Source organism: Hakea prostrata, chromosome 3, assembly GCF_041222555.1.
Source record: "Hakea prostrata isolate BN-2017 chromosome 3, UWA_Hpros_2, whole genome shotgun sequence".
Lineage (NCBI taxonomy): Eukaryota > Viridiplantae > Streptophyta > Magnoliopsida > Proteales > Proteaceae > Hakea > Hakea prostrata.
Genome location: NC_142602.1, coordinates 26,940,133 through 26,953,859, shown reverse-complemented (window position 1 = coordinate 26,953,859; position 13,727 = coordinate 26,940,133). Strand labels below are relative to the sequence as shown.

General features: G+C 37.8%; 1 protein-coding gene across 1 annotated transcript in view; it reads left to right on the top strand.

The window, feature by feature from the left end:
- LOC149021932 (ABC transporter G family member 28-like) overlaps nt 1-13,727 on the top strand; it is a 94,449-nt gene that overhangs the window by 50,830 nt on the left and 29,892 nt on the right. The window contains exons 7-8 of the mRNA XM_089150135.1: nt 2,297-2,370; nt 9,668-10,593. Of these exons, the coding sequence (XP_089006261.1) occupies nt 2,297-2,370; nt 9,668-10,593 (1,000 nt within the window). The remainder of the gene's footprint in view (nt 1-2,296; nt 2,371-9,667; nt 10,594-13,727) is intronic.

Below are 13,727 nucleotides of genomic sequence, written 5' to 3'. Positions count from 1 at the left end.
CAATATTCGCACTTAACTGATGTGCGAGAATCACCGGTATTGGTCTTATTACTACCGATACTAGCCACCAAAGGAGACATGTTAGATGTTTGAGTATATACAATTGTTGTCTTATGACTGTCCTTAGTGTCAACCTTGGTGTCAACCATACCATAAGCTTGCTTTAGAGATGGAAAGGAATTGAGCATGTTCCTGATCATACTCAATATTTAGTGCTGCCATAAAATCATTCACTCTTTGTCCTCCAACTTCTGATATGCAGCAACATCAGTTGCACATGATGGAGTAAAATGCCCGTAGAAGTCAAGTTTGATAGTAACCTCAAAGAGTGTTGTAATCCTGAGATAGGGTAAGCTCTTTTTATTATAATTGATGAATTTTCCTTTTGATCTCAAAACATTGTGCATCATTACCAACCTTTGAGTAGGTCTCATTGGCAACTTTCTAGATCTTAGTAGCATCAGGAAGAAGAAGATAGTTCTCTGTAATACTTGGTTCAATGGAATTAAGAAGAAATCCTATAACCAAGCACTTATTAGTCTCCCACTTATCTTGTGTTGTACTAGGAGAAGACGGCTTAACGGAAGTCCCGTGAAGATGGCTAGTAAAACCACAAGCACCAACTGTAAGAGAAACAAAATGAGACTTGTAAAGATAATTGGTCCCATTAAGTTTAACAACGGTCATCTAAAAAGGAGAGAAATCTCAATCCTGAAAAAAGAGGAGACTGGAGTCTCTTCCATACTAGATGTACTAGAAGAGGCGAAGATGACTGAATCAGCCATTGCACGGGATAATAATTAGATTACTCAATCAATAGGAAAATAGGATCCTTTGGCAGGAGAAAAGTGCTCACCACTAAGGTATATTAAGCATAGATAAAATATTTTAGGACAAAAAAGGTTTAAAACATTTGGGACAAAGGGCCATTGGCTCTAGGAAACTCGCAAGAGGATGCGAGAGGCCTAAAGCCAATTGCAGGGTGGAGAAAGGGAAGGAGAAGGGGTCGTGACAACCCCAGAGCACTTGAAAGTTTTAGGCGATGGCTCTAGGGCTATCGTTGATGGTGGTGCGTGTTAGCCGGCAAGGCTTGGAGACCCTAGGAGCTTTGGAAGTAGGAGGCAATTTTTTTATGGCTCCTAGGGCTGTTGTTGGATTAAGGGGGGATAAAAAAGGAAGTATGACACTTCTAGGGGGATCGCAAGTGTAGGGAGATACTCCTATGGGGATTGCTAGTAGAGGTGTCGCTGGTGGTTTGGAGGGGTGGTAGTCATTGTGCTAGGCTGGAAAAGTGATGGAGGTGGTCTGCAATGGGAAGAGGAGGAGAGAGAAGGTGGTGGTGACTCTTAGATGGAGGCGGAAGTTGGTGGTGCTCATGCAATGGGAATGGTAGGGTTTCTCAGATCAGATTTGGCTCCGATACCTTGTTGTAAGATTTGAGAAAATCCCAACTTGTGTCAGAGAGACACAACGTGTCCTTTATTTATATTAGAAACTTGAAAATAGAACAGATCTTGCCATTGTGGTAATATTACAACGAGAATAACAAAAGAACCTAACATTACAATTCTACCCTTAATGAAATAATTAATACTGCTGCTGCCTTGCAACAAGTTCTGATTTTGAAATTGTAGTAGCTGTGGGATCATTGAGGTCAAACATGTTTTAAAGGATGCAGAGAGGAAAGAAACAAAGTGCAAAAATAGAGAAAGGGAAAATAGTAATTCATCCTCTTAAAGGAGGCTGTGTGAAAAAGAAATGGATGGAGACTTTGGTTTCCAACCTGAGCTCTAATGTTTAACAATGAAATAAAAATAGTTTTTTTTTTCTTCCCCCTGGTTATGATAGCTATCTTTTACATTAGAATGAATTGAGAGTTAAGAATAAGACAAATACACTTGTTTTGATTTCAAAAGACTAGTGCTCTCCTTTGTAGGATGCTTTCTTATGTAGAGAGCTACCATGAAGGTAAAGGACATTAATTATGATAAATTCAGAATAAATCAAAAGGGTATGAAAATTGCACAGTTAGCTTTTTCAAGTTTTCGTGAATAGGTAGAAATTGAGTGTGCTATTTCATTGAGATATTGCCCTTCTTTGTACTTGTATTTATTTCTATTTGGTGTCTATTCTTTGTACCTCAGTCTTCTCGCATTGGTCTTATGCTACTTAAATTTACTCAGTTTTTGTAGCTGACCTCAAGAATAATGGTTTTGTGTTTGAACTTGTATAACCAAACTAAAGTCAAAGAATGCTTGCTCTTGGATTTGATGTTTAATGATTGATCACCTTGCAGGATGCTTCAGATTGGCATCGTGTGATCCAAAATCTGCAAATCAAAACATTCATGCATATGGTATAATGCTTTTTGTAAGTATTTATCTTTTTACTTCTTATCATGCTTGTCATATTTTGAAATACCCTTGCATTGGCTCCACATTTCTGTTGTGGACGAAGTAATATTAAATTCTAACTCTGTCTTGAATGTTATTTGTTACTTGTGATAAGTGTAGATTAATTTTCTGTGAGAATATCCCTTACATGGATGCAGACTGAGAGCTTCTCTATAGGGTCCATGACCCACTTTATATTGACATATATTAAAAACAGTGCATCAGGCTTGTGTCTTGTTGTCGTTGTTGTTAACACAGTGCATGTGTGTTGGCTGCTGTCAAAACAATGCATCTTGATGGGGTACAGCTTGTAGGATCAGTGGTATATGGGGATTTCTTCTGGATTGCAGAGATCAAAGACAGTGCCAGTTATGAGAATTTGTATATTCTTTAACCTGTTCTGTATACTTTCTGGCATATGCCAGCCAGGTATCATTTACAACCGAAGACTAATTTATTGTATTGAATTGTCCCATTGCATCCAGAGTAGACAGCAGGGCTAACCTGTTGGTGCTGTAATGTTTTTTTTTTGGGGGGGGGGGGGGGGGGGTGGGGTGGGGTGTTATAACTTTTGGTTCTGTACAGATCAGTGGTTTAAGTAAACAAGGTGTCCTATGTCGTTGCGTTGGCAGAAGACCATTGGGGTAGATTGCCCTTGCTTCTATGTATTAGGAATTGAAGCTGGTATAGGACATTAGGACCTGAACTAATGGCAGTTGAAGACCAATATTAGCAGAAACACCATTGGGGTAGATTGAGAGGATACTTCCCTCTCACAACAAAAACCCTGGGGTATGTTTGAGTGTTTTTAGGGACTCTGATTTATCCCTCCTCTCAGTGTCAGCATGGGTACGACAGAATATTTCATCGCATTTTTCAATGGTTGACTTAATAGGCTTGAAGTTAAAGTTAATACCAATTTCTAGGCTTTAACTCCACAACTGGAAATCAGACTGGGTAAAAATGAAGAACTAGGTAATGATGAGTGGAGAGGAAATCCAAAAATTTGAACCATAGCAGAACTGCCATGTTGCAAATATTTGAGCTTTACAGAGAAAGCTAATCTGGACAGATTGTTCAGGAATACTACATCCTTATTTGAAAATTTCGAGCTAAAAAAAATCTGTGTTTGGTTTCATTAATATCAAACTCCCCTGAGGCCTGCTCAACCAATTTGACAATGGTGTAACTGGTTTGATGCTAGAATTCTCTGAAGTCAAAAGTATGACACTTGAACACTTTTGACCATCTATTTAGGCATAACACATGTATGGTCCACATGTAGCTGTTGTTGATAGCATCCAATTTGCTCAATCTTTTGGAAGTTCACGTTCTCTTCCCTTCTCATTATGCTTCCCTTTTACACTATCTTTTTCTCAAAACTTCCTTTTCTTATTATATGTTGAAGTATACACAAGTTTAAGCTATTTTAGTGTTCATGTCACTATTTACGTGAACAGTATTATGCTAGTGATTCTACTCTACTTTTTATTTATAATGTGGGAGTCTTGTTATATAAGTTTTGGGAGTTTCTAGAAAGCATAGTTTATAATTTGGTGGTAGTTTCTATTTTCAGAACTTTTTATTTTAGGAGCTAGAAAGTTACTAAAGCTGTAATTTTTTTTTTATTTTTTATTTTTCTAGAGGACAATTACTTGTCTCTCAAGTTGTATTAGATTCATTAGAAACTATAAATAAAAGGCCTTTGTGATTCTAGACTCTTTAGCTAGAACCACTGGCCTCTTCTGCTAGTTCTTCATCTCTCTTTTCTTCTTCTTCTTCTTTCTTTTCTCTGTTCAAGTTCAGCTGCTGTGTTGATTACTTAAAGCTTGTTTTCTAACATGGCATCAGAGCTTTTTTGAATCAAAATAGTGTGGTTCTCAATATTCTCTTCTGAAGTTCTCTTTTCTTTTTATGTTTTCCTTGGTGTGTAGGCACCTAGTGCTATATATTACGGACTGTTAGATCAGGTATTCATGTGAACTGATCTTCTCTACCTATTCCAGAACTTGGATTAAATACTGTTTTCTATCTACCTTCGTTACCTCTTTTTGTTGCACCTTGCGAACCTTTTTTTTTCTTCCTCCTATTCGGTCCTAAGGTTACAGATTTTTTTTTGGTGCTCGATTCTACTTCAAGTTCTAGAAAACTGATTTGAGTGATATCTACCTCGGTTTAATGTCTTCACTTACAAGTGACTCAACCATAAGTACTGCTGAGTCTAAAGGATCTCAAGGAGATTATGTAAACGTTCAAATATATTTGTTAAGCTCAAAGGTAGTTCTAATTGCTTGCTTGTTTTGTGAGAATGTTGATTTTTTCCCCCTTCTATAAATCTGTCTCTTTTTTGAGTTGGTAGTTAACTTGATATGCAATGAAATACCTATGGATTGGATAAATATTTACGTAATTTAAACAAACTTGGTACATTCAATTGGGCATTCATGCTTAATCCTTTTAATTGTCCTTTACAAGTAGTAGAAGACTATTTGATCTTTGAATTCATGCTCAATTTTTCGATAGTCTGTACCAACTACCTAGTGGTAATATGATGATTGAAACAATATTTAATGTAAAACTATAAAACGGGTTGTAAAACGGTTTATAACAGATTGTAGTTTGGGTTTGGGTTTGGGTTGGTGCGGGCTCTGCCACCCTCAGCCCAAACACAACCCATTAATGTTCAGTCCTGGCCGGTTCGGGCTACAACGGGCCAGTGCGGTTTGGTTTTAACGGTTCAGACTGCAAATTGACACCCCTATTGGGATGACTTGCAAGAGAACTATTCCCAAGCTAAAATATGACTTGGATTTTTAGTATTTATGAAAAACTATTTCATTTTCAGCAAGCTAACAAGTCCCTGCAGAATTGTTACAACTCCTTTAAAGGCATGATGGAGGAGTTGAATGTATTTCAACCTCTCACCATAGATATAGAGAAGCTTAACACCCAATGGAATGGATTTTTTGTATCCAAGTTTCTTGCACAATTGAACCTTGAACTGAAATCTGTCAAAGGACATCTTCTTGCTGTTGAGCGTGTCCCTAAACTTAGTGAAGCATATTCTAGAGTTCAACGTATTGTCTTGCCTGAAGGGAGTTCTCCAGAAAAAAGTTCTAAAGGAGAAAATTCAGCCTTCACTACCTCTTGTGGAAGGGGACGTGGTTGTGGTTTAGGGGGAGTTAGCAGGTCTTTTGGAGGTCGTGGTGTTCAACTATCTGATAAGATATCTTGACTTTGTACTCATTGCAATAAAACAGGGCACTAAGTGGAAGCTTGTTGGGCCAAACATGGAAAGCCAGAGTGGACCAAACAGCTTGCCAATTATATCGTTTCTAATAATGGTACTGATAATGTAACAAACATAGATAGTGGCTCTGGATCTTCTTTAGGAGACTTGTCTAAGACTCTAAAAGATGATGTAAGCCAAATCCTTTGTTGATTGTAAAATATTGAGGTTGGCGCTTCCATATCCACTGGTACTTCTGCTGCCACACTTTCTCATGTAGGTAACACAACACTTCTCACTTCTACTCCCACCCCTTGGATCATCAATTTAGGGGCCTCTTCCCACATGATTGGTAAGTCATCACTTTTCAGCTCTTTTTTTAAATCTACCACTGAAAATTCTGTTGTTATAGCTAATGGGACTTCCACACCTATTATAGGCTCTGGAAGTGTTTCTCCTACACTATCTATTACTTTGTCATCTGTGCTTTATGTTGCTAACTTTCTTTTTAACTTATTATCTGTTAGTCAGTTAACTAAAGCACTAAACTGCTCTGTGACTTTACTCCCATTTATTGTGTTTTCTAGGACCTTCACACGAGGAAGACGATTGGTGGAGGGTGTGAAAGGAACGGACTCTATTATCTGGACTATGCTGCCCCTATTGTGGCTCTCTCTGATGATGGTGTAAATGCTCTCCAGTGGCATTGTCATTTAGGCCATTTGTCTTTACCTAGATTAAAAATTTTATTTCCTTCTTTTAAATCAGTGTCTAGATTAGATTGTGAAGCGTGTGAGTTAGGGAAGCATCATTATGCCACCTATCCTCCACGCTTTATCCCTCGTAGTGAGTCCTTGTTTTCTCTTGTTCATTCCGATATTTTAGGTCCTTGTAGAATTAGTAATAGGCATGGTTTTCGATATTTTTTCACTTTTGTGGACGATTTCTCCCATCTTACATGGTTGTATCTTTTATAGGATCGGATAGAGTTCTTAACTACATTTAAAAGTTTTATTCATGAAATTCGGACTTAATTTTCTCTTCCTATTAAAATTTTTCGGTCTAATAATGCTTTGGAATATGTGCAACATGATATATCTAACCTTTGTGATTCTCTTGGAATGATTCATCAAACCAATTGTTCATTCACTCCCCAACAAAATGGAGTGGTTGAACACAAAAATCGTCACCTCTTAGAGGTTGCACGCGCTAATTTAATTCAGATGAATGTTCCCAAAAGTTACTGGTGTGATGCGGTTTTGACTGCTAGTCATTTAATTAACCGAATGCCTATAACTTTGCTTTTTGAAAAATCTCCTTTTTCAATTGTTTTTCCCAATAGAGAACCGTTTTAGTTCCACCCAAAAATTTTGGTTTTGTGCGTTTTGTGCGTTTTGTTCATATACCACATCCTTTGGATAAACTTTCCCCCCGTTCTGTTAAGTGTATTTTTCTTGGGTACTCACGTACTCAAAAAGGTTTTTGCTGTTATGATTCGGTTCTTCACAAACAATTTATAAGTGCGGAAGTGATTTTTGTGAAGACACTCCTTATTATCCTAGTCAATCTGTGTTTGTCCAAAACTGTGTTTTGGATGGTACTCCTTCTATTCCCTCTTTAGTTTCTTCCACTAGCAATATTCCTCTACAGGTTTATTAGTGAAGACATAAGTTTGCAGAACATACTGTGGATAATAGAGTTCCTCTTAACAATATTAGCGGCTCTCCTTTAGTGGAGCCTGAAACTGGCCCTATAGATGTTCCTTTTTCATCCTCTCCACCGGCGGATTCTTCTAGTGAAGATCCCACTCCGCCTTCAGATGACTTATCAATTGCTTTGAGGAAAGGTACTCGTACTTGTACTTTACGCTCTAACATTGTTTATCTTGTTTCCTATTTTGTCTCTATCTCTCATCTCCCTCCTAACTTTCGTTGCCTTACTTTGTCTATGTCTACCATTCATATTCCAACCCATCATACCGAGGCGTTTAAAATTCCTAGCTAGAAAGCCGCTATGGATGTGGAAATGGATGCTTTATAATCTTGTCATACATGGTCTTTAGTTTGTCAGTGGTGTATACTATTAAGTTCCATTCTGATGGTACGGTTAAATAGCTTAAGGCCCGCTTGGTGGCTAAGTGCTATACACAAACATATGGTGTGGATTATTTTGAGATTTTTTCTCCTGTGGCAAGACTTAATTATGTCTGTGTTTTGATCTCTTTGGCAGTGAATTATGATTGGCCTCTTTTTCAGCTTGACAAAAAAATGCATTCTTATATGGTGATCTTTATGAAGAAGTTTACATGGAGCAACCTCCAGGGTATATTGCTCAGGGGGAGGACAATGTTTGTGTTTGTAGGCTTCATAAAGCGATTTATGGACTCAAACAGTCTCCACGGGCTTGGTTTAAGAAATTTAGAAAGCTGTGGAGTCTTTTGGATTTGTACAGTGTTATTATGATCACTCTATCTTTTTTAGACGGCAAGGTGATTGTGTTGTCATTATGGCAGTTTTTGTTGATGATATTGTTCTTTCAGGTAGTGATGTTAATGCAATCCATACAGTCAAGGCACACTTACAGAAATCTTTCCAAACCAAAGACTTAGGTGATCTACAATATTTCTTGGGGATTGAAGTGATCTGCAATAAACAGGGAGTAAGTTTGTCACAATGGAAGTATGTGTTAGATCTTTTGACTGAGACTAGCATGCTTGCTTCTAGACCTAGTGACATTCCTATGGATCCTCAGTTAAAGTTAGGACGTGATGATGGTGACTTGGTGGATGATGTCCATCATTACAGGAATCTTATTGGGAAGCTTATTTATCTTACTGTTACTCGTCCTGATATTTCTTATTTAGTTGGTGTGTTGAGTCAGTTTATGCAGTCTCCTAGGAAGGCCCATTGGGACGCAACGATGAGAGTACTTCGGTACCTCAAGAGTGCGCTCGGAAAAGGGCTCATCTATCGACCAAATCAGAGTATGGACTTGGTTGCCTTTTCTAATGCAGATTGGGTTGGATCTGTCATTGATCACCGGTCAACTACATGTTATTGTACTTTTCTTGGTGGAAATCTTGTGACTTGGAAGAGTAAGAAATAGTCTACCATTGCTCGATCTAGTGCTGAAGCTGAGTATAGGGTTATGGCCCACACCGCTGTTGAATTGAGGTGGCTTTGTTTCTTGTTAGAGAAAATGGGATTTCCAGTTTCTATCCTTATGAAAATGTTTTGTGATAATCAAGCAGCCAGTTACATTGCTAGTAATCCAGTGTTCCATGAGAGGAGGAAGCATATAGAGGTGGACTGCCACTTTGTGTGTGATACAGTTAAGAAGAAGCTTATAGTGACTCCTTTTGTGAGCTTTATTGACCAGCTAGCTGATTTATTCACCAAAGCTCTGATCATACCAAGTTTTCAATCTATTTGTTGCAAGCTGGGCATGGGAGATTTGTATACTCCAGCTTGAGGGGGAGTGTTGAAGTATACACAAGTTTAAGCTACTTTACTGTTCACGTCACTGTTCGCGTGAATAGTTACTGTTCACGTTACTGTTCGCGTGAATAGTTATTGTTCACATAAACAATATTATGCTAGTGATGCTACTCTACTTTCTATTTGTAGGAGTCTTGCTACATAAGTTTTGGGAGTTTCTAGAAAGCATAGTTCCCATTTTGGTGGTCGTTTATATTTTCAGAACTTTCTATTTTAGGGGCTAGCAAGTTACTAAAGCTGTAATTTTTTGTTTCTTTTTTCTAGAAGACAATTACTTGTCTCTCAAATTTTATTAGATTCATTAGAAGCTATAAATATTATATTCATTAGAAGTTATAAATAAAAGGGCACTATGATTCTAGACTCTTTAGCTAGAATCATAGCCCTCTTCTGCTGGTTCTTTATCTCTCTTTTCTCTGTTCAAGTTCAACTGCTGTTTTGATTATTTAAAGCTTGTTTTCTAACATTATATAATGCCAAAACTATGTTCGCTAATTCCAAATACAGATGCCAACAGTCACAGAATTTAACTTTGAATTCTAATGCAGGCTGCATTGAGTACTTTGCTACTCATTATCTATAACTGTTCTGACCAAGTAATCACTACCCGGGAAAGAAGACAAGCCAGATCTAGGGAAGCTGCAGCAAGGAGTGCCAGAGAAACTGCACAAGCACGTGAAAGGTGGAAATCTGCAAAGCAGGTTGCCAAGAAGTCTGCAATCGGACTGCAGACCCAGTTATCACGTACCTTTTCTCGTAAAAAATCTTCGGCTGTGAAACAACCAGAGCCACTGAAGGGTCTTGGTCAAGCTAAGCCTGGAACAGATAATGCCTTATTACCACCAATGGGCCCAGGGTCATTTCAGCAACCGTCTGCAGCATCAAAGGGGAAGAAGAAGGAACCAAGTAATCTCACAAAGATGATGCGTGAACTTGAGGAAAACCCTGATAGTAATGAAGGTTTTAATTTGGAAATCGGAGATAAAAATTTAAAAAAGCATGCACCAAAAACAAAGAATATACATACCCATAGTCAAATTTTTAAATATGCATATGGGCAAATTGAGAAGGAGAAAGCTCTGCAGCAGGAGAACAAGAATTTGACCTTTTCAGGAGTTATTTCAATGGCTACTGACAATGAGATCAGGACCAGACCTATTATTGAGGTTGCCTTCAAAGATCTGACCCTCACTTTAAAAGGTAAGAACAAGCACCTAATGAGATGTGTTACTGGGAAAATTGTGCCTGGACATGTTTCTGCTGTCATGGGCCCCTCAGGAGCTGGAAAAACAACTTTTCTTTCTGCACTTGCTGGAAAAATAACTGGATGCACAATCAGTGGTTTAATCCTTATAAATGGAAAGGTTGAATCTATCCTTTCATACAAGAGAATTATTGGGTTTGTCCCACAAGATGATATTGTGCATGGCAACTTGACAGTGGAAGAGAATCTATGGTTCAGTGCAAGGTGCAGGTAAGCTACATTTACTTCCTAATTCCAATAAATGGTACTTATTCTTCCTTCGCAATTTATTCCTTTGCAATTTCACCTTGTTTATGCCTTTGATGTGCAATGCATTACTTCTTTTATGGGCGGATTTGATAGCTTTACTGTGAAGTTAATCATAATAGGCAAGAATTTTACTAACTAGAAAAACTATAAATATTGCGGTTTTATCATGTGGGAAATGCATAGTAGTGAATTTAGTGGGGGTGTGCACCTTTCTTTTGCTTCTCATGTTTTGGCATACTTTATACGAGTGTAATAATGAGTAACTGCTGCAATATTTTCAGCACATAAGTCTGGTTGAAAGCAACTAGGTCTGAAACATACCTGGACCTAATTCTCCTCAATCAAAACTCTTACAGGATCCAACAGAAACTTCAAGAGATCTGGTTCCTTTGCATTTAGTCTCATGTCCAGTCTCCATTAAACAGCATAGTGCGCTGTCCCTAATCACCAGAAACTATGTAGAAGATTTCAAAATCCAATTGCAGAAGACACCAGCCACTTTTCTTGTGAAAATAAAGAAGGTACAGCCTGCAGCACAAAGGTTTAAGGATCACTCAGTACCTCACCTCTACTAAAATGTTATGGATCAGAAAATCAGCGGGAAAGAGAGCACGGGAATGAGAGGAAGAAGAAGAAGAATTGAGAAGAGAATGAAAGACACCACACTATTGATGTGATAATGTTGAGAAAATTGATTGTGGTAGAATGACTTAATCTATCAGTGTGATCTCAAGCCCTCTATTTATAATAAGGTGGCAAGAGGACTATTACATAAATACCCTTACTTAGGTAACAAGAAATAGAAAATTACACGAACTAAAACTATAAAAAAAGTGAACTCCTAGTAGAACTCAACCAACACTCCCCCTCAAGTTGAGGCATAGATATTAGTCATGTTTAACTTGCCTACAATAGGAAGGAAATCTCCTTCCTTCAAACCCTTAAGCTGCGTTTGTTTGCTGGAATAAAGGTGGGGTGGGAAAATTCTTGAAAAAAGTGTAGATTTCTTACTTTTCCTTTAAATCCCAAAATGGTAGATTGTTTGGTTGCTTGGGGTGGGAAAGTGAGAGACAAGTTTCCTTGAATCAAGGAAACTTGTCTGCTGATGTGGTAACTCAACTTTCCCACCCCAAGCCATTTTAAAACCCCACATATTTGGTGGGACTTTGTGGGAAAGTTGGGAAAAGTAAAAAGTGGGACCCACCACTATCACTTTTCTACAAAACCCTTTCCTTTCCTTTCCTTTCCTTCTCCCTCACCCCTCTACACATGGGACCCACATATTTTTTTTTCCCACCCCACCTTTGCAAACAAACACAACCTTAGTGAAACTATCTACCACTTGGTCTGTGGACCTCACAAAGGCATGCAAATGAGCCATTGTTCCAGCTTTCCTTTTACAAAAAAACCTATCAATTCATGCAAATGAACCCTTGTTCCAGCTTTCCTTTGACAAAAAACCTATCAATTTCAATGTGCTTAGTTCAATAATGTTGTATAGGATTATTGGCAATGCTAATGGCAGCCTTATTGTCACAATATAGCATTATTGGGTTTGGAACTTGGACTCCAATGTATTCTGTTAGAAAACAAGCATTAAATAATCAAAACAGCAGTTGAACTTGAACAAAGAAAAGAGAGAAGAAGAAGAAGAGAAGAGAGATGAAGAACTAGTAGAAGAGGCTTGTGATTCTTGCTTAAAGAGTCTAGAATCATAGAGCCCTTTTATTTATAGCTTCTAATGAATCTAATACAACTTGAAGAGACAAGTAATTGTCCTCTAGAAAAAAGGAAACAAAAAATTACAGCTTTAGTAACTTCCTAGCTCCTAAAATAGAAAGTTATGAAAATAGAAACTACCACCCAAATAGAAACTATGCTTTTTAGAAACTATCAAAACTTATGTAGAAAGACTCCTACATTAGAAATAGAAACTATGCAGTTTTTACTGTTCACTTGAATAGTAACATAAACAGTAAAATAGTCCAGATTTGCATATACTTCAACACTCCCTCTCAAGCTGGAGTGTACATAAAGAAAACTTCAGCTTGCACAATAAGAATAAACTTGAAAGGTAGCACCAATCTTGAATCATGTAGCAATGGCAGACGTTTATAAACACTGAGAAAATTTCACTCAGGAGATAATCAACACCAACTTAAAAAAAACTTTAATTCTTCATGTCGAAAGAACCATCCAATAATGAAAACAATCGACAATGTTGAAGACGAACAAAGTCCATAAGTATAGCAAGATCAAAGACACTATCCATATAATGCCGGTAGTAGGGAGAAATATCCACACTAAATCTTCAAAATTGTAACTCCAAAGTCCATATAAATGCTTCACAAAAACGCAAGTAGTAAGTAGGCAAAATGCATTATCCACGTAATGCCGGTAGTAGGGAGAAATGTCCATATAAATGCTTCACAAGAAGGCAAGTAACAAGTAAAGTATGGGTAGGTAAAAGATAATATGGATTACTGTGGACCAAGTTGGTAAGGTAGTATGGGATACTACGGACCAAGTAGGTAGGTAAAGGACAGTATGAGATTACGTGAACCAAGTAGGTAAGGTAAAAAACAGTATGGGTTACTGCGAACCAAGTAGGTAAGGTAAAAGATAATATGGGTTACTGCGAACCAAGTAGGTAAGGTAAAAGACAATATGGGTTCTGCCGGACCAAGTAGGTAAGGTAGTATGGGTTACTACGGACCAAGTAGGTAAGTAAAATACAGTATGGGTTACTGCGGATCAAGTAGGTAATGTAAAAGACAATATGGGTTATTGCGGATTAAGTAGGTAAGGTAAAAGACAATATGGGTTACTACGGACCAAGTAGGTAGGTAAAATACAGTATGGGTTACTGTGGATCAAATAGATAAGGTAAAAGACAATATGGGTTATTGAGGACCAAGTAGGCAAGGTAAAAGACAGTATAGGTTACTGCAGACCAAGTAGGTAAGGTAGTATGGGTTACTACAAATCAAATAGGTAGGTAAAAGGGCAATATAGGTAAAGATAGGTAATGATATTGTTGTAGAATGCCATAAATTGAGGGCAAAGATCTTCACAAATAATATCCATCAGCACAT